This window comes from Hermetia illucens, chromosome 5, assembly GCF_905115235.1.
Source record: "Hermetia illucens chromosome 5, iHerIll2.2.curated.20191125, whole genome shotgun sequence".
NCBI lineage: Eukaryota > Metazoa > Arthropoda > Insecta > Diptera > Stratiomyidae > Hermetia > Hermetia illucens.
Genome location: NC_051853.1, coordinates 13,581,472 through 13,605,025, shown reverse-complemented (window position 1 = coordinate 13,605,025; position 23,554 = coordinate 13,581,472). Strand labels below are relative to the sequence as shown.

Below are 23,554 nucleotides of genomic sequence, written 5' to 3'. Positions count from 1 at the left end.
GAAAGCGGGCAGGCGAGGTCATGAGTCCGCGAAGGACTTTCGGCCAATCAGCCTGATCTCTTTCGTGCTGAAGACCCTAGAACGCGTCCTGGACTTTCACTTAAGGACGATTATGGAGAGAACGCCTTTCTCTAAGTCCCAGCATGCCTACCTCAAAGGAAAATCCACAGAAACCGCCTACCTCGTGGAGGGCACGGTTGAATGGTCGCTGTAGTACAAGCAGTATCCCCTTGCTGCCTTCTTGGATATAGAAGGAGCTTTCAACAACGTCAGTACCAATGCCATCAAGGAAGCCTTGACCGGTATTGGATTGGAGGGGTATCTCACGCATTGGATTATATCCATGCTGAGTACCAGGATAACCCAGTCCGATCTGGGAGGCAACCACTTGACCAGAGCTGTAAAAAGAGGCACGCCCCAGGGTGGTGCTATCTCACCGGTGCTCTGGTTAATAGTAATGGACAAAATTTTACGTACATTGGACAGCAGCGGGGTGAAAGTGGTGGCGTATGCCGACGACTTGGTGATATTAGTATCAGGGATGTTTCTGTCCATTATGAGTGACATCATGGAAGGAGCGTTGCGAAAGGTGTGCCTGTGGGCTGCAAGATGCGGACTCAGCATAAACCCAACCAAAACGCAACTGATGCTATTCACCACCAAGACAAGGATACCTGAATTCCATCTACCGCGGCTGAATGAACAAAGATTGGTTCTTTCCTCTAATGTAAAGTATCTGGGTGTAATCCTGGATCCAAACTAAATTGGAGGTTGAACATAGAACTGAGGGTTAAGAAGGCCTGTATAGCCTTCTATACCTGTAAGAGAACCTTTGCAAAGAAATGGGGTCTCCGGCCGAGGATGGTTCTCTGGATGTACACCGCTGTAGTGCGTCCGATCCTGACGTACGGATCTATTGTATGGTGGCAGGCTTTGAAGAAGAAATACAATAGAACGAAGCTTAATAGGATTCAAAGAACCGCGTGTGCAGGTGCTACTGGGGCTCTGCAGTCCTGCCCGGCAGATGCTCTCAATGTACTCCTGTATCTCCTCCCCCTAGACCTCCACATCAAATATGTTGCAGCGTGCAGTGCCGTCAGACTACGTGAGCCCGGATGCTGGGCAGCGAAGTCCTACGGCCACAGCAACATTCTAGATGAAATACCTCGAGAAATCTGGGCATCAACCACGGACTATGTCACACGCAAGCTGAACTTCACGAGAAACTTTGCTGTGGACCTTCCAACCAGGGCAAAGTGGAAGACCGGCGGCTTGTTGCAAGAGTATGACACGGTATTCTTTACGGACGGATCAAAGATGGCCTATGGAGTCGGCGCGGGGGTTTTCTCGAATACACATGGTGTATCCAAGTCGTATGGTCTCCCAGGTTTCACCAGTGTATTCCAGGCGGAAGTACTGGCGATATTGGAAGTCTGTTGATGGCTGGAGCGTGATTCTAGCCCCAAGCGTAACATAGCCATTCTGACCGACAGCCAAGCGGCCATCAAGGCCTTGTACTCAACGACGACATCTTCCCGATTGGTGGGGCAGTGCAGAGACACGCTCAACCATCTGGGCGGCACGCTCAAGATCACTCTCCTCTGGGTTCCCGGACATAGGAACATAGAGGGGAATGCGCGGGCTGACGGATTAGCCAGGGAAGGCTCTGCTCTTGGCAGTCCCTCGGGGAATACAGTCGGTGTTCCGCTGGCGGCTGTCGGGGGCCGAGTCTACTTGCACAACCTAGCAGCCGCGGGCCTGAGATGGCGAAGGTTTACAAGCTGTGCCAAATCAAGGAGAATTTGGCCCGCTTATAACATAGCCCGATCACGAGAGCTCCTGTGCCAGACGCGTGCAAATGCATTCAAGATTACGGCGGTCTGGACGGGGCACTGGCCCATAGGGGCCAATGCCGCTAGGCTCGGCTTACCCTACAACTCGCATTGCCGAAGCTGCGGAGAAGGAAGGGAAACCCTCATGCATTTTCTCTGCGATTGCCTGGCTCTGGCTCGAGTCAGGCTGCGGACACTGGGTAAACCATTCTTTAGGGACCTCAGTGAGATTTCTAGCTGCAGGGTCGGAGAGCTACTTTCCTTCGTAAATGCTACGGGCTGGCTCTAAGGATCCGAGCCAGCTGGACTCTGCTTCCCTGTTCCTATAACAACAGTCACGGTCTTAGGAGTTTGTGGCATCAAAACGGCGCACCAAAGCGCTAACTGGGCTCCTCGGAGCGGCCACTGATACCTACCAAAATTCCTCCGATTGTACAGGGTGCGGCAGCATAACTTCCTTTTTTAAAATGCGCGCCACTCAGTTAGTTGATGTCATAGCGGAGCGCTAGTGGTCTCGTTCAAGAGGGGATGCTGTAAAGTTTTGTCCCAACACAGTTCAGTCGCCATCATGCGTTGGAGTAGTGAGGAGCGTGCCTTTGCCGTCGAGGTTTACTTTTCAAGCGGATGTTCGGTTATTGCAACACAGCGTGCATTTCGGAATCGCTTTAATTTAGCCCCGTTGGCTCCCGTCCCAGACCACAAATCAATTGTTACATGGGTCACTACATTCAGACAAACTGCAAGTGCGACAAAAGGAAGAACTGGAGTCCCTCGGCCCGTTAGATCACCTGAGAACATTGAAGCAGTGAGAGCGATTGCCACGGCGTTCTGCGCGCAAACAAGCATCTGCCCTTGGACTATCCGATCGTTCTGTGAGAAGAATTCTTCGTGATGATCTTCATTTTCATCCCTATAAGATGGCGATAGTGCAGAAACTTTCAGAACGTGACTTCAATTCTCGGATGAACGCGTGTGAGCTTCTTCCTGATGTCGTTCCCGAAGGTGCTATTGTTGTTTTTAGCGATGAAGCCCATTTTCATTTGTGTGGGTCGGTTAACAAACAAAACATGCGCTACTGGGCTGACACCAACCCTCGAGAATTGCATCAAAAGCCTTTGCATTCACCCAAAGTCACAGTGTAGTGTGCAATTTCCTCAGCTGGAATTATTGGTCCCTGGTTTTTTGAGGAAAATGAGGTTACAGTGACAGTGAATTCGGACCGGTATGTAAACATGCTACAGAATTTTTTTTTCCACTGCTAGAAAATTTGGATTTGGGGGACACTTGGTTCCAACAAGACGGTGCAACAGCACACACTTCAAGAGCATCGATGGCTGTTTTGAGGGAACACTTTCCAGAGCGCCTTATCTCAATTAGAGGCGATTTGGAATGGCCGGCACGCTCTCCCGATCTGTCCCCTTGTGATTTTTTTCTATGGGGTTTTTTGAAATCCCGTGTTTATGTGAACCGTCCAAGAAGCCTACAAGATTTGAAGACCAACATCCAAGAAGAAATTGCCAACATAACACCTGCTATGCTAACAAGAGTCATAACAAACGCCAGAAATCGGTTTACGCAATGTATGGATAATGGGGGACGTCACCTAACAGATTTGATCTTCAAAACAATGTAAATAAAAACTTTAGACATGTACCTACATTATAAAAGATAAATAAATATTTTCCGATGCATACAATAGTTTTTATTGAGTTTTGAAGAAAGGAAGTTATGCTGCCGCACCCTGTAGTTGCGGAACCCGCCGAATGCCTCAGGCCTTTAGGCAGCCACTCAGACCATAGCATACAACATCGTCACAAAGGACGTTGTGGTCAAGAATCCAGGAACCTTCAACTACCAAATCCTCTTCAAAAACAAAGAAGACTATTTCGCTACTAGAAACCTTCTTGTATAGAACCCAGCGAAGTTTTTTACGTACACGTTGCGACGAAACGAAAATTGTTTACTTACTTCTTTCAGAGAACCTTATTACCTTATGCCCTTAGAACCTTATGCACGGGCTGGACCAAGAATATTCTCTACAGGAGATTGCCGATGACCTAAAGACCAAAGGTGCCCCCAACGTGATTTTTATCAAACCCTTCTTCACAGTGAACGCTAAGCAAGAGAAGGGACTGTAGGATGAGCCTTTGGATTGCCACCTTAAATGCATCTTTCAATATCGGCAGTCTCAGACACCAATAATGCCAACAAACTCCACTTTAACTCGCTTCGAACGACAAGCACTCTCAATGGGGCGTGGGGCGCCTAACTGCTACTTCCAATCTCGCTGCGTCAAGTGTGATGTCACGCACGGACCAGTGAGTGCTCCGAAGTGCCGGACGTCCCACGTGGGAGAATGATAATATTCTACCCAAAGAATTTTTTTTTCCCGGAAAAGAAAACTTCCATGCGAGGAACTTTCACAGTCATCCTTCACATGCTTCACCTACAGAAGAGAAGCTATTTGATTATATCACCCTACCTGGCTCAGTGGTGCAACGCCTCAGGCGACTGGGGGACTGAACTCACACCCAAGACCTTTTATTATCGAAAACGGACTATGATTGGCTTGCAATGGAATCTACTATCTCAAGATAGAGGAGGGTCGTCCATGGGCACTTGGCGCAGAATAGTAGTGCAGGCGTCTCAGTTAATCGTGAGGGGAGCTGAAGCGCATTTCGAAAAACCGGGAACGAAGGCGCCTGGGTGTGGTTAACATCCTATACCCACCTAATAGATAAATAGCAACCGTACATAAGTATCGATCAGGAATCAATTGATTAAAATGATTTGCATCCGCTTTTGGCAGAAATTGCGATCCTTACCTGACGTCATTCAATTGTCTAATTTTTCATATCTGCAAATGCAAGGGTGCAACTCACGGACTATTTGATCATCATCGTCATCAACAGCGCAGCAACCGGTATTCAGACGAGGCCTACCCTAATAAAGAACTCCAGACATACCGGTTTAGCGCCGAGGTCAATTCGATATCCCTAAAAGCTGCCTAGGGTCCTGGCCTACGCCATCACTCCACCTCAAGCAGGATCCGCCTCGTCTTCCTTTTCCACCATAGACTTTTCGAGCTGGATCATCCTTATCCATACGGATTAAGTGACCCGCCCGCCGGATTTTATCCACAACCTGACGGTCGTGGTATCGCTCATTGATTTCGCCGTTATGTAGGCTACGGAATCGTCCATCCTCATGTAGGGGGCCAAAAGTTTTTTTGCTAAGGACCCAAGTCTCCGGAGAATACAGGCTGGCAAGGCTCAGGAGGACTGGCAAGATCATAGTTTTGTACAGTAAGAGCTTTGACCCTACGGTGAGACGTTTCGAGCGAAACAGTTTTTGTAAGCTGAAATAGGTTCTGTTGGCCGACAACAACCGTGCGCGGATTTCATCGTCGTAGCTGTTATCGGTTGTGTTTTCTACTCTAGATAGGAGGAATTGTCAACGATCTCAAAGTTTTATTCTCCTATCCTTATTCTTATTCGTGTTTGACCAGTGCGGTTTGATGTTGTTGGTTGATTCGTCTTCGGTGCTGACGTTGCCACCATATATTTTGTCTTGCCTTCATTAATGTGCAGTCCAAGATCTCGCCCTGATTGCCGCCTGCTCGATCTGGATGCAGGCAGTTTGTACGTCTCGGGTGGTTCTTCCCATGATGTCGATATCGTCAGCATAGGCCAGTAGTTGGGTAGACTTGAAGAGGATCGTACCTCTTGCATTTACCTCAGCATCACGGATCACTTTCTCGAGGACCAGGTTAAAGAGGACGCATGATAGCGCATCCCCTTGTCGTAAACAGTTGTTGATGTCGAATGATCTTGAGAGTGATCCTGCTGCTTTTAGCTGGCCTCGTACATTGGTCAGGGTCAGCCTAGTCAGTCTTATTAATTTCGTCGAGATACCGAATTCTCTCATGGCCGTGTACAGTTTTACCCTGGCTATGCTATCATAGGCGGCTTTAAAGTCGATGAACAGATGGTGCAACTGTTGTCCATATTTCAACAGTTTTTTCATCGCTTGCCGCAGAGAGAAAATCTGATCTGTTGCTGATTTGCCTGGAGTGAAACCTCTTTGGTATGGGCCAATGATGTTCTGGGCGTATGGGGCTATCCGGCCTAGCAAGATAGTGGAGAATATCTTATAGATGGTACTCAGCAACGTGATACCTCTAGAATTGCTGCACTGTGTGATATCTCCCTTTTTATGTATGAGACAGATAATGCCTCATTGCCAATCGTCAGGCATTGATTCGCTGTCTCATACCTTGAGCACAAGTTGATGAACCACTTGGTGTAACTGGTCGCCTCCATATTTAACCAATTCGGCTGTAATTCCATCGGGTCCTGGCGACTTATGATTTTTTAGCCGATTAATTGCACGGACTGTTTCTCCTAAACTTGGTGGTGGCAGTGTTTGTCCGTCGTCTTCAGTTGGCGGGACCTCCAACTCGCCGATGTTCTGGTTGTTCAGTAGCTCATCAAAGTACTCAACCCATCGCTCTAATATGCCCAGCCCAGCCATATTTTGATTAATAGAAATACCACCATAAATTCGAACTCAAATTCATTCCCACTAGACACCGTACTTGGCAACATTGACCATGGTGACATCATTCTTGTTATACAACTCGCAGATCAGTCCATCCACCGCTTGTGATAGTGCCTAAATCTGCACTGGCAGTTCATTAATCAATCTCTGAAATCTAGACTTCCTAATCCATCATCCACAAAACCGCTGTGTATTGAATGATATCATTGGCAGCACAGAAGGTACCCTTATTTATCGAAACCTCAGCTCTCTCCCGAACGAGATCCTTCAGGAGATCTCCTACAAAAAACCCTATGGCTGAGACTATTTAGAAATAGACACTCTCATAGTATGCCTTCCTGGAACACGATGTTCGATATATACCACTCATCTCCACCCAGTTCAACATAGAATTAAACCCAAATACACAGGAAAATCGGTAAAATTACTGCACTTCTAAGCAAAACTGTCAAACTTGCAAACAGTTTTCCACATGCTTGACCTACAGAACAGAAGTTATTTTATTTGATAACCTCGCCTGGCTTAGGGGCGCCTAAAAGGGGAATTTGAGGGTAACCTGTAAATTTTTAAACTTTATTGTCACCAAAACGTCATCAACGGCGCGGCTTGGGACTGACCTCACGCCCACTATCGGAAACGGATTGGTTTCTGGAAAGTGCGCAGGTGGTATTTTGACGGGGATGGGTGATCTGAATGTCAAGGTGGGCCATGACAACACCTTGCTTGGGCATATGACGAGGAAACACGGTTTTGAGAACGATAGTGGTGGGAGATTTGTGAATTTCTGTAACTTCCACCACCTGATCATTGGTGGCACATTGTTCGAGCATAAAGCCTGCCATAAGGTCAGTTGGGGTTCAACTGGCCGACACTGTACAACCAATCAGATCGACCATTTTGCGATCAGCTGTATATTTAGAAGTGGTGTGCAAGATGTATGTAGCAAGAAAGGCGCTGACATCGGCCTCGAAAGTGATCATTACCTAATGGTCGCTTACGTTCGCTTGCGTGTCGCGTCCGTGACTTATCGCAGGGTCGGAGCGCTTCGACCCCTCCCAGCTTCAACATCGACCGCTTGTATGATCCAGCTTTCGCTCGACAGCTTGAAAACTATCTTGTTGACCGGAAGACAGATATACTGAATATCACGCCCTGAGAATATCGATGAGCTGGGCTGCAATCAAAACTGCTCTTTTCGGGGATGCCACACGTTGACCACGTCTCGAAGGGCCATCGTAAGAACTGGCTGACTACGGAATCGTGGAAGCGGATTAATGGACAGAAAAGGTTGAAGGCTTTATTGATTACTGCGGGCGATGGCGGGCGTCACGCGTTTGAACTTCGATACCGTGCGAAATCCCGATAAGTGTACACCGTGACAATAGAGAATCTGTTAATGTGATGATCAGGGAGGCGGAAGATGCCGTAGAAAGCAATGGTTTCAGAAGTGTATACCGCATCACGAAAGAGCTTGCATGTGGTCGCAAATTTTTCGAAGGTCCTATAATTAACATTAACATTAACGGTCGACTTTTCATCCACGATGGTGGACAATTGGAAAGGACGAAAGAACATTTCAATAACAATTCTTAACCGTATCACCTACGGAGTGGATGAAATGGCTAGTCACCGTAACATGTGGGTACGGACTGTTTCTCCAAGCAGAAGAGAAACCATTTCGGCCATCAATGGACTCAAACGTAGTAAACTCCTGAGGTTGACGGTCTCCCCACATGTTCAATGCTGCACCTGTAGTTACTGCAGATCTGCTACTTCCACTCGTACGGATATCTTTGGAATCCGAGGTCTTTTCTAGGGTTGGATTCCGCTCCGGATCCTGTTGCCTTGATCATATCAACACACTGCGGATCATTTTGAAACAGTGGGCGGTATTTAGATCATCGCTACACGTGCTCTTCATCGATTTCGAGAAAGTTTTCGATAGCGTGAACAGGGAGTGCTTCTGGAGCGCTCTATGCAGAAGGAGCATTTCGGAGAAACTAATAGCCATAATCAGAGTGACATATGATGGCTAAAATGCCATGTGCTGCACCGAGGTAAAATCTTGAAGAATTTTGAGATCCAAACCGGAGTCTACAGAGTTGCATTTTGTCACCGATATTATTTCCTCTTATTATCGATGGCGTTCTTTATGGGGCCTTGTCCGGAGGATGTGAGAGAATTCAATGGACTATGACATCTTTCCTCACTCCCATCGACTACGCCGATGACATCTGTCTCCTCTTTCATTGCATCATAGACCTTGGCCACATGGATCCGGAAAGAGAGGCAAGCAGAGTTGAACCGAGAAGAAACGCCAACAAAACCGAGATTTTCAATCTAATGGGTCATCGCACTCTCCCTATCTGCCTTAATGGGCAGAGCATCTTAGGCATCGATCAATTTATTTATTTATGAAGCGTAGTTTCTTCCGACGGTGGTACCGAACCGTGTGTTGACCGATGCATTAAAAGTGCTAGATCCGCTTTCGCTGCCTTGTCTAAAATCAGGAAATGCAATCCCAACACCAAAATCAAGGTAAGACTGGTCTGTGCTAGTGTTCTGCCTGTGTTACTATATGGGAGCAGCAGATGGGAAGAGAACTCCACTGTTGCTCCAAAGCTCCAAGCCTTCGCCAACACTTCCCTGACACTATCTCAAACGAAGAACTCGGTCGGTTCGCAGGTTTGTGACCCGTACGCACCGTGATTGGAAGGCGGAAGTGGCAATGGATAATTAAGGAGGGATGATAATCCACTAATCTGCTCATCCATGATAAACGACGAGTGGGTCACCCCAAGGGCAGTTGGCGCAGAACATTAGAGAAGGAGTGCGGTTTTCTGGTGGAATCAAGAACTGCAGAAACTTAGGAAAAAAAACAGATTGTGTGCTTGTAAAAGCAATAAGAATGAAGGCAAGTTAAACTCCTGGAACTCACAGCATGAATATAAGAGGCTCGTAAAACATTCGAAGCGTTACTGCTTTAGCCCTTCTTGTAAGTACACCTTCCGGAAGAACAGGTAACAGAAGTGGGAGGGAGAGATTTGGCACACCCTGCAACACGAAGCTGTTGTAAGGCCCTAAAGTGGCCTCTAATAAATGACTGTGGCAGGTGAGGCAGCGTCTAATGAATTGCCTCTGCCCTGGATAAAAACAAGTCTTTAAATAGGTGAATTTATGCTCGGGTAACGCGGAGATTGCTATTTGTTGAAGTGGGCGTTTATCGCTTCCTGACTATTGCCACTTATCTCACTCTCAATTTATAGCCCTTTATCTATTTATTCGGAGCATTGTATCCAGCTGCGTACTTCGTCACTGTGGTATAGACGGAAATGAAATCTCGGATGTCTCAGCAAAAGACGGTTAAATTTCCCCCATGCCCGGATTGGAACTAGCAATCAGAGTATCAGTAGCATTGTTCATGGAAAGCGACCACCGTGCTACAGGATATATTCCAGGTTCATCAAAATGATGACCAGCGTCTCTACAACCAAGTCTAAGTTACCCATCAGTAAACGCAACCTCCGAAGAGTAAAACCTCCGAATAAGACCCTTTGAAAAACTAGCTTGCATTACCCTCGTGGTTCCAAATTCTCAAAGTCGTACCTATCCCATGTTGACCATAGGCAGTACAGGCATGAGGCAGTACAGAAACGCCATTTCCATTGTAAGGACCGTCTGCAGGGGTCATTCCCAAATCATGGTTGGTATCAAAAGAGAGCAACAAATGTCATCATTGCTTGTAGTCATCTTTCCATTCCAGCTGCCGTTATAGAATAATTGTAGATGTTTAACCTTCAGAAAGAACCTTTCATCTTCATTCACAGACTCATTAATCAATTAGATACAGAATATCCCAAATTCATCTGCCACAAAACTAAAAGATATCAGGTGATTCCCTTGAGCACATGGCACGACAATCAATGCGGCGGCCTCCTTTTGACATGCACCCCAATTTTGACAGACGACATCCTTGAAGATATCGAATAAAATCCTACAGTGAAGACCATTTAGATGTAGATCTTCTCGACAGTACTCCTCCCTCCTTGAATACCGATATAAATATCTAAATTCGCACTCACTATGTACTCTTTGAATAATATCGAATTAAACCAAACACGCAGAGGGAACTTAGAGGAATCCCCCTGCCCTCGGAAAAGCATTGTCATTGATTAAGTCCTCCTTACTCTTTGCTGGAGAATTCTAGCTCGATGCAGATTTCATATGTGCGCTCACCAATGGGATTGATGTCAAGCCCCAGCTGACCGAATTTTCTGCAACAAAGGCCGTGCCAGATTGTCTGTTACTTTCTTTTGACTTTCCGCTTGGAAAATTAGGTGGGATCTATACTATTTATATCCTATGTTATTAGGGATGATTTTTTGTACAATAGAAATCCCCACATGGCATCTATGTGGTGTAGGGATTACATAGTCTAAGATCCAAAAGAATAGTCTGGGAGTACCCAATAACGACTCCCCCAATTTCCGTAAGAAAGGCTGATTCCTACTTTCGTTTAGATACATATATTGCATGAGTTTCCCACAAACTGCCATATCAGCCAATCCTATGCTTATCGTTTTCAATTAATGGCATTGTGCTTCAGTTAACCCCACGATTTTCTGAAAAGCTTGCACTCGTTCTGCATAGTTCTCCGCCGAGTAGGGCGGCCCATTCGTTGTTCATCCCAGGATAGTCGGTCATCCTAGGATAGTTGGGCACAATGGAGTTGTGGAGTTTCTTAACGTGTAAACTATTCACTGCAAATTCTGGAGGCCCATCTTATCCACGGGTATGTAATCCTAGAATTAATTTTTTGTATCTTCTCAGTCTGGGTACTCCGATGGTACAACGTAAACCTGAGTTAGCGAAAGCTCAGAATTTCCGAATAGCAATGACGGCTATTTTCCATGTTCTCCCCCCATGTAGTAGCACAGAAAGTATATTGACATGGAACAATCTGTACCGCGCGCGTGGAGCTGTGAACCTGCAGACCCGATTGCTGCGATTGAGGGATGAAAGATCCACGACGGATCACAACATCGATCATTGATTCCTCTGCTTTAGTTTTCAATGAGGCGCGGTCCCTGAGGTACTCTATGGTTTTCCACAGCAATATGCCCAGTATAGAGCCCTGTGGAACACACGCGTAGACAATGTATTCTTTGCTCCCATTATCTGTGTCGTACCAGAGCCTTCTGTTAAGTAGCTGTCGACTAGCGCAGTTAAGTAACTTTGTACACCAATTGCCGCCAATGATCTCCTTAGAAGATTCCAACTGGCGGACTTAAACGCATTTCGCACGTTAAGGGTAATCACATCACAATACTTGCCAGTGGCACCCATTCGTGCATCGCATTTTCAGCTAAGCCGTCGATTTGGCCATATGGAAGCCGAATTGTCGGCCTGATAAGCTTCCCAGACTTTCTATAGCCGGGAGCAATCTGTTGTAGATTATTCTTTCCACATTTTCCCCATTGTGTCCACATACAGATGTATATGAGTGTAACCCATTGTGTTCCCCTGAGGGAACAAACCCTGAACGATTATCAGTAGGAGATCGAGACATGTAAATTGTGGAGCTGCCTAACCTCTAAATCTCCCCATCACAACCCTGCAGGCGCTTCCCCATACGTCTATATCCGCCTCTGCGCAGCGTTGCTTGAAGCAGTCCCTTTTGCTTCGTTGTATATCCAGCTTCAGGTTTCTTCGGGCTTCCTTGTAAGCTCGCTGTTTCACCCTCTTGGTGCTCTCTGAACCGCTTGTCTGGTCCGATGGCACATCGACCGAAGATCTGACAATTCGCTATTCCACCAGCAGTTGGGCTTTCTACTGTATATCATGTCGGCATTGATGAGTCGCATGCTTTCGCGATACACTTTGTGATATGGAGGGCTCTTTCCGATAGTGTACCTTGTATAGTGTCCTGGTTCAACCACACATCTATGAAAGTTTGCTCGTCAATTGCTTTTTTATTCTTGAGAGTTCAGCCGAACGCAGCAGACGTCTTTGGACAGCAGCAGAGTGGTAAAAGTTTTTGAGAATTGCTAATTACAAATTTATTTTCTTTTTTCAGGAGTGGTTATCTTTTAGGTACCCTTTAGTGATAAGCGTGGATAGTGTTAAGTTTTTGTGGGTAGAAAATAGGTTTTGTTTTTTTTGAAGAATTTTCAGCAGAAATCGTTATGGAGATGAAGGGCCCAGAAAGCCCCAGAGGTCCGATTACTATCGGATCAATCCCAAGAAAAGCTAATCGCCAGTCTGCAACGCAGTCTGGATGAAATTAATAAACAGCTAGCCGCTGCGAAAATTGAGATAGAAGAGCAGCGGAAGCAGAACGAGGGTCTGATAGCCCTCATTAAAAGCTTGCAGGAGTCAATAGACCTGCAAAACAGGGAGAAGAAAGAAAACGGCAAGCGTTTGCGTCTCGAGAGTCCACAAGTGTCGGACTCTGAAAGTAACTCCTCATCGGAAGAGGAGATGTCCACCGACAACACGGACAACACCGCCACCGAGGAGAAGGAAGATGTGGACTTTCCACCTCTGCCGCCACCGAAACCAGTGCCAACTCTTCCGCCCACTTTTTTTTAAAAAAACCGTAGTGAAGTCACCGGAAAAGCCAAAGCCTTCAGGACAAGAAAGTCCTAAGGCTAAAGAAGCCGAAAAGGGCACGGTACCCGTGATTTTAAGGCAGCCATCAAAATGGCCAGCCATTGAGAAAGAGCTGCGAAAAAGGAAAATTAATATCCTTCACGCGAGGAGGATTCATCTGGGAGTGAGAATAACTCCAGAGCAGCCGAGCAACCACCGGAAGATCACTAAATTCTTTAGAGAAAGTGGAATTCAATTCCACACATATCTTCTCCCAGAAAAGAAGAACATCAACATTATAATCCGGGGGCTCGAGGGAATAGCGCCCGAAGATGTGAAGGAAGACCTTGAGGATCAGGGCTTCCATCCTATAGAGTGTTTCTTCATAAAAATGAAGAACGGGACCTCCAGACTGTTAAAAGTGTTAATGCCGAAAAACGAAACCGGCATATACAATGTCAAATCGATGCGACTTCCCAATCGCAGTGCCATAACTGTCAGCAGTTTGGACACTCTGCGAACAACTGTTTCGCCGACGCACGTTGCGTTAAATGCGAGGGATCGCATCACTTTTCCAAATGCGAGAGGAAGCAAGAGCAGAAGGCAACCTGCACCAACTGCAAAGGGGATTATCCAGCCAGCTACGGCGGATGTCCAAAAAACCCTAAAAATATTAAGAAATCCTTCGCCCAGATGACGAAATCTAATCCTTCTCCACAGGTATCACAGGTAACACAACCAATCAACAAACCGACAGGAAAAACTCCAACAGCACCGAAAACTCCCTCTTCCTCAGCGAACCCGAAGCCTGTGCAAATGGATCAAGTGCTGAGCAGCATGCAAGCACAGATACAAAACATGATGTTGTCAATGATGACTAAAATGATCCAAAACCTGTTTAGCTCTCAGATCCCTCTAGGCAACCCAACTAAGATCCACCATGGTAAGCATTAAGCTTAACATTATCTCATGGAACGCAAATTCCGTAAAAGGAAAAATGGGAGAATTGAAAGAATTCCTTTACGAGGCAGAAGTAGATATACTACTCATCCAGGAAACGTTCCTCAAACCAACAGACCCACTTAAAGTACCCAACTACGACATAGATAGAAATGACCGACTTACTGGCCGTGGAGGAGGAACCGCAGTCCTCATTAAGAGAAGCATCGAGCATCACCGCCTGGAAACACCACTCATCACTGGAATGGAAGCTACAGTCATCGAGGCAAGGACAGGACCAGCTGATATAAAAATTATATCAGCCTATCGTCCACCATCAGCAGATAATTTTTCAGAGGACCTTCAACTGCTACTCAACGAGGACAAACCGACTTTTCTTGCCGGGGATCTGAACGCGCGTCATCGAGACTGGCGAGAGAACTGCTCACTTTCCTAAACGGAAACGGAGCAACTATTCTCGCACCAGAGGAACCAACACATTATGGACGCAGCACGACCGGCACCATAATCGATGTGGCTATTACAAAGAATTACAACAACCACATCACAATCAACGTGTTGGACGACCTCTCGTCGGACCACAAACCGGTGTTATTTTCAATATACAATATATATATTGAAAATCCGCCGAAAATGATAAAAACCACCAACTGGGACACCTACCGCCACATTCTAAGACAATACACCACAACCTCAAAACTAGAAACTTCGGAGCAGGTAGAGACAGAGATTAAAAACCTAACCGCCCAACTAACTTCAGCCAAGCAGGAGAGCTCAACGGAGATAGAAGTAAACGACCAACAATACTTCCGGCTCCCAAGAAATATTAAAGAAAGAATAAGGGAGAGAAATCGCATCAGAAAAAGAGGAAGAATGACAGGAGATCTCAATCTGAAAAGAGAAGCGAATCGGCTCACTAACGTCATCAGAGATGACATTGACCGATTCAGGAACGAACAGTGGGAATACTTCCTCCAAAACTTAGAGCCGGGAAGCAACAACTTCTGGAGGCTCAGCAAATATTTTAAAAGAGGCTCAAGAAGGCAAATGCCTACAATTCATGGTCCCAATGGCCTTGAATTCTATAAAGAGGGAAAGGCCGAAGCGTTTGCGGACTCAGTCGAATTCCAGTTCAGGGAGAACACCGCATCGGACGACGCATCTGAAGAAGAGTACGAGTCAGAAACAGAGACACAAGATGACTCAACACAAAGAGAAGACTGGGAACTGCAAACAGATCAGGTGGAAGACCAAACCACCATCATCCATGGACTAAGCAGCAAAAAAGCCCCAGGATGGGATATGCTTACAAACGAATGCATCAAGAATGCACCGAATAACATCGCCGAATCAATCACCGCAGTAATAAATGCAGTACTCCGTCTCAGAACATATCCAAAAGGATGGAAAAAGTCCATCATCATCCTTCTGCCGAAGCCGGGAAAGAACCCAACCTTCTCACAGAACTGGAGACCCATCAGCCTACTTCCAACAATTGGAAAAATTGCAGAAAGGGTAATACGGAGCAGACTGCAGGATCAACTCAACGAGCTCAACATCATCCCAGAGGAACAATACGGATTCCAACGAGATCATTCATGCGAGCTGCAACTGGCCAGAGTAGTCCAGCACATTCGCAGTGGTTTGAACAAGCGGAAATCGACCGGACTAATAATGTTCGATATATCGAAAGCTTTCGATAAAGTCTGCCACGCAGGGCTCTTAGCCAAATTAAAGAAATTTAAAATATCTGATTCAATGATAAGACTGATCCAATCCTTTATTGCAGGTCGAAGTTTTAGGGTGGCCCTGGAGGGGCACCAATCAACGGAAAAAAGAATAGAGGCAGGGGTACCCCAAGGATCGCCGCTTTCCCCGCTGTTATACACAGTATTCACGGCGGACATTCCAAGACAATTTAACCGCTTCACAGGGATCTCCTTATTCGCGGACGACACATGCCTCTTCCACACATCGAAACAGGCACTCCTCATCACAAGCAATCTTCAGAAGGCAACCAACACAATGTTGGAATACTTCAAAAAGTGGAAGATAAAAATAAACCCGGAGAAGACCCAGGCAATCTTCATCACAAGAAAGAGAGAACAGAAACCGGGGAAAATCTAAATCGAAAATCAGCCCATCGATTGGAAACCAACAGCGAAATATTTAGGACTGACTTTCGACAGCAGACTAAATTGGAGAAAACACATAAAGTTGAAAAGAGATGCATGCACAGGTACGCTGAAATACCTTTACCCTTTAATTAGATCTAAGAAACTAAACATTAAGAATAGACTTTTAATTTATTTTATTTATTTTAATCCATTATTGTTAGGGTTTCTATAGAGTTCGCTTATTATACCCACTTGCACCTATGATTCATGGGTGGTCTGTGAGAGCAGATCTTGCGTGACCCGCTGCACTTAGCGTCTTTTTTAATTCGGGACACTTGCCGCTTCCGGTAATATGCCCGTTGTCCAGGTCCTCCTTTCCATCACATAACATGCATTTGGGATGTTTGTTACAATCCCGTCAATGTGACCTGTTTCTCCACAACGCCTGCATCGGTAAGACCGATCAACCTCACTTGTGCGCGCTCTCGCTAGATGTGCGTACAACAGACACTTCAAGCATCTCTTCAATGAGATTTGCTCTCTAAGGCGACATATATATAAAAGGGGAATGCATTTTTTTCATCAACTATAGTCATATGGGGTTTCAAATGGAAGGACTCGGCTAGTATTTGCTGAAGCCTGTCTTAGTTTTGGCATTTGTTGGAAAAGTGTGGAGTACGGGGGGACGAAATGGATTTCAGAAACAACCCAACCAAAAAAATTGAAAAAAATCAAGAGGCTGCCGCTATATGATTCCTAGGCTCCGAGATACCCTCCATACCAATATCTATTCCAATAAATTTAATAATAGTATATAACTAGACCTTTTAGTAATTGGCTGCAAACCCCCCTTAAGTTCATTCTAGCACCAAGGAGGCTACAGTCAGATTATAATACAGTTTCAGTTTCTTCGCGGCGCGGTATTTCCTGCTATCCCCGTTCTTGTCGTGGAGAGTCGTGGAGAAGTACCTGATCCACACTGTCTTAGATACCTTTAAACTATCGACTTTCTGATCTGGGCTGGGGGCCGTTCGGAAAGAGGATGCAGACAACCTTTTAGTTCACACGAAGGAACCCTAAAGCTTGGTTTTTCGGACCTCAACCACTCTCAATCCTATAATGCGTCCTGTTTTTCATGGATCTCATCATGTTGTATACTAAAACTTATAATGCATTCTGGTCTTCATCATCAACTACGATAACGACTTAAAACCACCCCTTTTTGCACGTATGGAACTCCTGCCCCCCTTAAATTCGGCGTAGAATGATGTAACTCCCTGTGTGCTTGAGCGATCACAGTTCGACCTTTCTAGGAAATTTGGTGTCAATCGCTATAACCTTTTCTGAAAAAAATTCGTGTGATAGACAGACAGACAGTAAACCGAACATTCCCGACATTTACTAGAAACGAAAAAGAAATCTAATTTAATTTTTATATGAATGTCGTCCTTGTGATTGAAAACCATTACTTAAAATTTCCCCGGGGCCCACATTCCTCATAATTTTCACTCCAGCCTGGAATTTTCTCCCAATGACCCTCCTTAAAATCATAGTCAATTTTTATCCTAGCAAATCCCTACTTCAACACTCACTTTAATTCTCGTCCTGCATCAGCTCGAACATGTGTTGTTTGTATTGATTCCCGAAAAATGGCGCCACCTTCACCATCAACTTTCAGCGTATGTGCTCCTATGACCACTTCATTGCGATTTACGGAAAATAAATTTCCGCCGTGGCTGTCGTTTATTCGAAATCCTTTCGTAAGGCATTCAAGTCGATCATGTCCCAAGAACAGATGGTTTTCCACAAGACCGTTGGCATCTCGTGTATTGATTGAAAAATTACGTGATGATTCTGGAAATTGTCGAGATTGCAAACATTTATGAGAGGATGTAATGGGAGCGTAAAAAGGATCAAAAATATCCTAGTTCAAAATTCTATCTAAATTCCAATCAACGTATAAACAAAAAATTTAAAAAGGAGAACAGAGAAGGAGGCTGACTAATTTGTGTACGCAATTCAAGAGGATGTTTTCCACAGACATCCTGATCTTCCGTGTCTGCATCCTTCTGAATTCTCCACCCGAAATTCTTCAAGTCTTACCTATGGAGATAGGCTGGCCGTGCCTGGAGCGAATCGTACTCGCTCGTAATATGTCCAAAATTAAGGCTTGTCCGGATAATTGAATTCCACCTGCTACAATTTTCAATTGACCCATTCCTTCCTGCTCCAAGTCAACAATGAAAAAAATTACAGGATAAAGGGAATTAATGAAAAATTCAAGGATTCTACGGGAGCAGGGTCATAAATTACCGATGAGAATTCCATGACTTTTAGTATCCAGAGCGTTAGCACTAAATTGACTATGATAAGGATCATTAATCCTAAGATGAGGACATAAAGGCATTTCTTTCGCCACCCGTGGAGACTCAGATGGAATCCATGTATCTCGGAGGAGGGGTCGGCACCTGTTGTGTGGCCGATTACTGCTTGTCTCTGGCTGGAGATTCCGGTGCTCATAGAGGCGCCTCCCAGGGCTGAACTGGTCATCGTGGTATCATGACGATGGCTACCGGGACTCGTCCCTGCATTGTTGTTCTTCTTGTGGCCTAGGCTGTTGGTATTGTTATTGCTGATGGATGGGTGTTGGAGTTGTTGCTGCTGATGATGATGATTCGTATTGACGGATGCTGATGATGAGTTCATAATTGCTAATGAAGGCTGACGTTCACCTGACGATTGATAAACGTTCGGATTGCTGTATGCAGAGCAAGGTAGTGAATATTAATATGTTTGCAGATGGATTGTTCAGAGCATGCAAATTAGTTTGCGCTATATGAAATGCTTCTTAGAGATAGAGGGATAGGAACGATAGTAGTTAATCTGGAAGGATTAAGGAGCACTCAAGATTTGGCATCCATTATATCAACCAATACCCTAGCCGTGTTTAACTATCTAGATAGTTCCAGTTGTCGATGAATTTTGTGTCAACTGAGGAGAGGCTACACCGAAAACCGAACTGAATTCAGATAATGGATGGCATCTTGAAATACTGTATTCTACTTTTCGACAATAGTAAATTTTCGTTTTAGGAATGAAGGGGGTCCTAAGTCCGCATCAACTTAATGCAGGACCGGACCAATTGAAGAGCAACTTACTCCTTCTTTCCTGGTCCACGGACCCCTCGCAGGGCTTGCACCCAAACTTTTTTAAAAAAAGTCAAGCGACGACGGCTTTACGGTTTCTTACCAGGGCAGAGGCAAATCGTCAGACGCTGCCTCACCTCTGCCCTGGGAGCAGCGTGACCGTAGGCATGTCAGAGCACTTGCCATCTGCTAGCCACTTCGCTCGCGCTGCTCCCAGGGCAGAGGTGAGGCAGCGTCTGACGATTTGCCTCTGCCCTGGTAAGAAACCGTAAAGCCGTCGTCGCTTGACTTTTTTTAATAGTAAATTTACTGTCAATGACGGAAGAGCATATATATTATACATCGAAACATCTCTGACATTTTCTGTTTATATAGCTCTTTGCGCTTATGGCTTGTAGATAAGGGAATTTTTGGAGGATGTGTGCGAATATGCTGCACCTATGCATCTATAGATATACGAAAACCACTTGCATATTGTTCCAAAAGAAGGAAACTTTGAATGAACTGCACCCTCTAGAAACTGTGCTTAGCGACGAAGACATTATGGTGGCGCTGGTTATAAACCAATCGCAGAAAAGACAAATTCTTGATGTCCTGATTGGTAACCTTCAAGTCGGCTCAAAATTAATGATAAAGAGGCTGGCTCATGTTTAGTGAGAAATGGCGCTTTATATCGAGGATCCTACCAAGAGGTACGATTCTCTTTAAGTCCACCCAACTACTGGCCTAAGCTGACGATATCGGCATCATGGGAAGAACCACCCGAGACGTACAAACTGCCTTCATCCAGATCCAGCAGGCGGCACGAGATCTTGGGCTGCACATCAATGAAGGCAAGACAAAAGAATTTTTGACCCCTTACATGAGGATGGACGATTCCGTAGCCTACATAATGACGAAATCTATTAGCGATACCATAACCCTCCGGTTGTGGATAAAATCCGGTTCAATAGGTTACGGTCGTCCGTATGGATGAGGATGATCCAGCCCGGAAAGTCTATAAGGGCAATTTCGATGGTAGAAAAAGAAGACGAGGCAGACCCTGCCTAAGATGGAGCGATGGCGTAGGCCAGGACGCCAGACAGCTTTTAGGGATATCGAATAGATGGACCTCGGCGCAAAACCGAGATGTCTGGAGTTCCTTATTAAGGCAGGTCTTGACCGGTTATTGCGCCGTCGATGATGATGATGAGGATCATACAGTCACAGACTGGTTGCGACCTGAATGGTACAATCCCATTGTAAACTCTTGTCTGGGCGAAAGCTTTGGCCAGCATCGTGGATCAAAGATAAGGAAGTTCGGTGTACCCTGCAATTACCCAGAATTGTACAGTGTAATTAGGATAAAGACGAAGGACTACTTTCTCGCTCTTCTCAGAAATGATTCCTATGGATTTTCTAGCGATTGAGGAGAAGTGCTTCCACAAGAGAAGGGGCAAAAATATACCAGAGGTAACTGCATACTTCCAAAAAGCAATTGTGCATTTTGTGGGTTTACCATGAGCACTTGTCGTGTAGGCTGATCCCACGGTCCTCACCGGATACGTGATTGATTTAGAGACCACAATCAGAGCCCTGCTATGACTGACACAGCATTCATACCAATCGGTGCAATGACCATCTAACACCTACGGGTACGACGCCTGAGCTGTACAGCGTAACTTCACGCTTGAGCCCACAAGAAGCTCTGCAAGGGGCCTACCACAGATAATCGAGCCAAATACATATCGTCCAGGGATTCTCCCTAAACATATGCTCTCACATGGCCTACGACAAGGTTCCGTGGCAACAGCCACTTCAGTTGAGTTCCTTGTAGACTCAGACCTGATCGTTCCTCTTCGAGTACGTGAAGACGGCACTCCGCAAAAGGTTGACTGAAATCATTAGAATTAGAAAACGGTTGCAAAATAGATAGCAGTGACCAAGGTACAACTTTAAGAATGGCCGTTGTGCTGATCCTGTGTATTGAGGAATGGGCTGACGAATAGTACAAAGAATTGAACTATCACCAGCTAAAATTCCTCACGAGATGCGGTGATTATAGGAAATATTAAATATTGTTGAACACACGTTGACGCAACAATCTAATCGGATCGAAAGTCGGGGCTTAATAATATACTCAAAGTCTTCCCTGTTTATCGTAATAGGCGACTAAAAGGGATAGAAGTTCGTGGGGTAGCAGCCTGTTAATTTTTTAACTTTACCTCACATCGAAGACCAACCTATCGAGAACGGATGGTCATTGATTTATGTTAGGTGCGCACTCTCCTCGACAATGGTAACGTGGGTCCCCAAAATCCTCGTCTTCTACAAGTGAGCGAGGATTCCAACGATATAAGCTGGACAATCTGAGTCTAAACTAAGTAAGATGGTGGAACTCTGGAGAATACTCCTCTATCTCTTACAGCTTTTTGGACGGCGCTTTTGGACACTAGAAAGCCAAATGGTAGCAGACAAGAATACGGTATCGCGTTGTTTCTGACGGCTACCAGAAGGTGTGCTCTCTTCACTTGGGGGCCGAATAGCATTCTGACTGCCAGATACAGATCGAGGTTAAGAAACATCATAATTGTACAGTTCAATGCATCAACGGAGATTTCCGATACAGTGGAGAAAGATGACTTCTACGAGGCTTCCTAAGTATTACATGGTGAATGTGATGGGTAGTCTGAATGCCAAGGGCTTCGACAGCACCTTGCTCGGGCATTTGATGCGGAATCACGGTTTTGGCAACCGTAACGATAATGATGGAAGGTTCATGGATTTCTGCAACTTGCACCCCCTTGTAATTGGTGTGACATTGTTTGAACACAGAACCTAACATGAAGTCATTTGAGTTTCAACTGAGCAACACCATACGGGCAATCAGGTTTACCACTTTGCTTTCACCAGTAAGGCGCTAACATCGACCTAGAAAGGGATCATCATCTGATGGTCGCTTACGTTTGTTTGCGTGTTGCGTTCGCCGTTTCCAACTAGGGCTAGGGAGCTATGATCCCTCAAGTGCAACATCAACCGCTTGTCTGATCCAGCTGTCGCTCGGCAGTGGGAGGACTATATTGCTGATGGAATGGCAGATATAATGAGCAACCCACCTGAGGGTATCGATGAGCATTTTGCTGCCATCAAAAATGTTATTTTCTTTGGTGCTGGCGGAGGGAGTGGGGGTCGTTGGCTACGTTTCGAAGGGACAACATAAGATCTGGCTGACTAAATAATCGTGAAAGCGGATCGATGAACCGAAGAGATTGCCAGTTTTAATGACCACTGCGAGTAATGGCAGATGTGACGCGCTCGAACTCCTATAACTTAAATGGCGAACAAAAACAAAACAAAAGGAAATGGAGAATGAGCTGGCTGTGTTTGTACGTAGCACGAAAATGCGTCACCATCCCCAGCGAAGGACTCAACAAGAGCTGAAATACCCGACGAGACATTGGGATGCGCAGACAAAGAGGAGGACTCGCAAAGTGATGTGGCTCCTGCAATGAAGACGGACACCCAGCAGTGCTTTGATTGCGAAAAGAAGCACAGTGGAAACCACCGAAACTAACCAAACAGTTTCGAATATAAATCGAGTGGGGGAGCTATCGACTACTATGGCACAAGCTGAAGAGGAAAGGCTTATTCAGAAATGCGCGGCAGTTGTGAAGCACATGCGATATGCGACGTTCCTCCAGAAAAACGTCAGCAAATGGTTGAAAAACGGGCTAAAGGAGTTGAAGGAGCTCCTGGACAGAATTTCAGATTATAGGTGAACATGGAGAGTAGTGTGTTTTGCACACCCATCACACTTTTTTTCCTTGTGAAACGTGGGATGGGATTCGTCAGCAGCTCTATTTAAACACAGGGTATCTCTCTTCAGACAAGTGTGTCGAGGAGATACTGAGGTGTGCTGCCAGATAGAACCATGTTACCCATTATGTTCGGGTCCTTCTCCTTGCTAAGAAAGTAAAGCTCGACCGGTGGAGGAACTGGATGGCAGGGTGTTTCTTGAACTTATAGTTCCCTTACTCCTCCCCCCGCCCGTTAGTGAAAGGAAGTCCCCGATTTGAAGGTTCCGCAAGCGGGAGAGTTTCAGGCTAGCTCTATGACGGCGGGAAGGTGTTTAATTGGTACTCCGACGACGTACCGTTGCGGGAGTCCAACATTCTTTGCGACACCTACCCCACCCCTGCCCTCCCTAACCTTGACGGTTTCTCCCCACCCCTAGAGTTATTTGCATTTACAGATCTACTACTTGCACTTGTATAAAAATCTTGAAAATCCGAGATCCTTTCCCGAAGAGTGGAAGAAGGGGATGGTCGCTAAGATTCCAAAGGCCACTCGTTTTTGGGGCGGCAATTGG

General features: G+C 45.6%; 1 protein-coding gene across 4 annotated transcripts in view; it reads right to left on the bottom strand.

Annotated features, from left to right (window-relative positions):
* LOC119658065 (delta-sarcoglycan) overlaps positions 1-23,554 on the bottom strand; it is a 93,163-nt gene that overhangs the window by 3,929 nt on the left and 65,680 nt on the right. For 2 of the 4 annotated variants that reach the window (XM_038065318.1, XM_038065319.1), the window contains exons 3-5: positions 18,374-18,818; positions 18,164-18,284; positions 17,653-17,914 (exon numbers count right to left, since the gene is read on the bottom strand). In XM_038065318.1, coding sequence (XP_037921246.1) covers positions 17,653-17,914; positions 18,164-18,284; positions 18,374-18,818 — 828 coding nt within the window. The remainder of the gene's footprint in view (positions 1-17,652; positions 17,915-18,163; positions 18,285-18,373; positions 18,819-23,554) is intronic. The other 2 variants (XM_038065322.1, XM_038065321.1) reach the window with 1 other exon arrangement.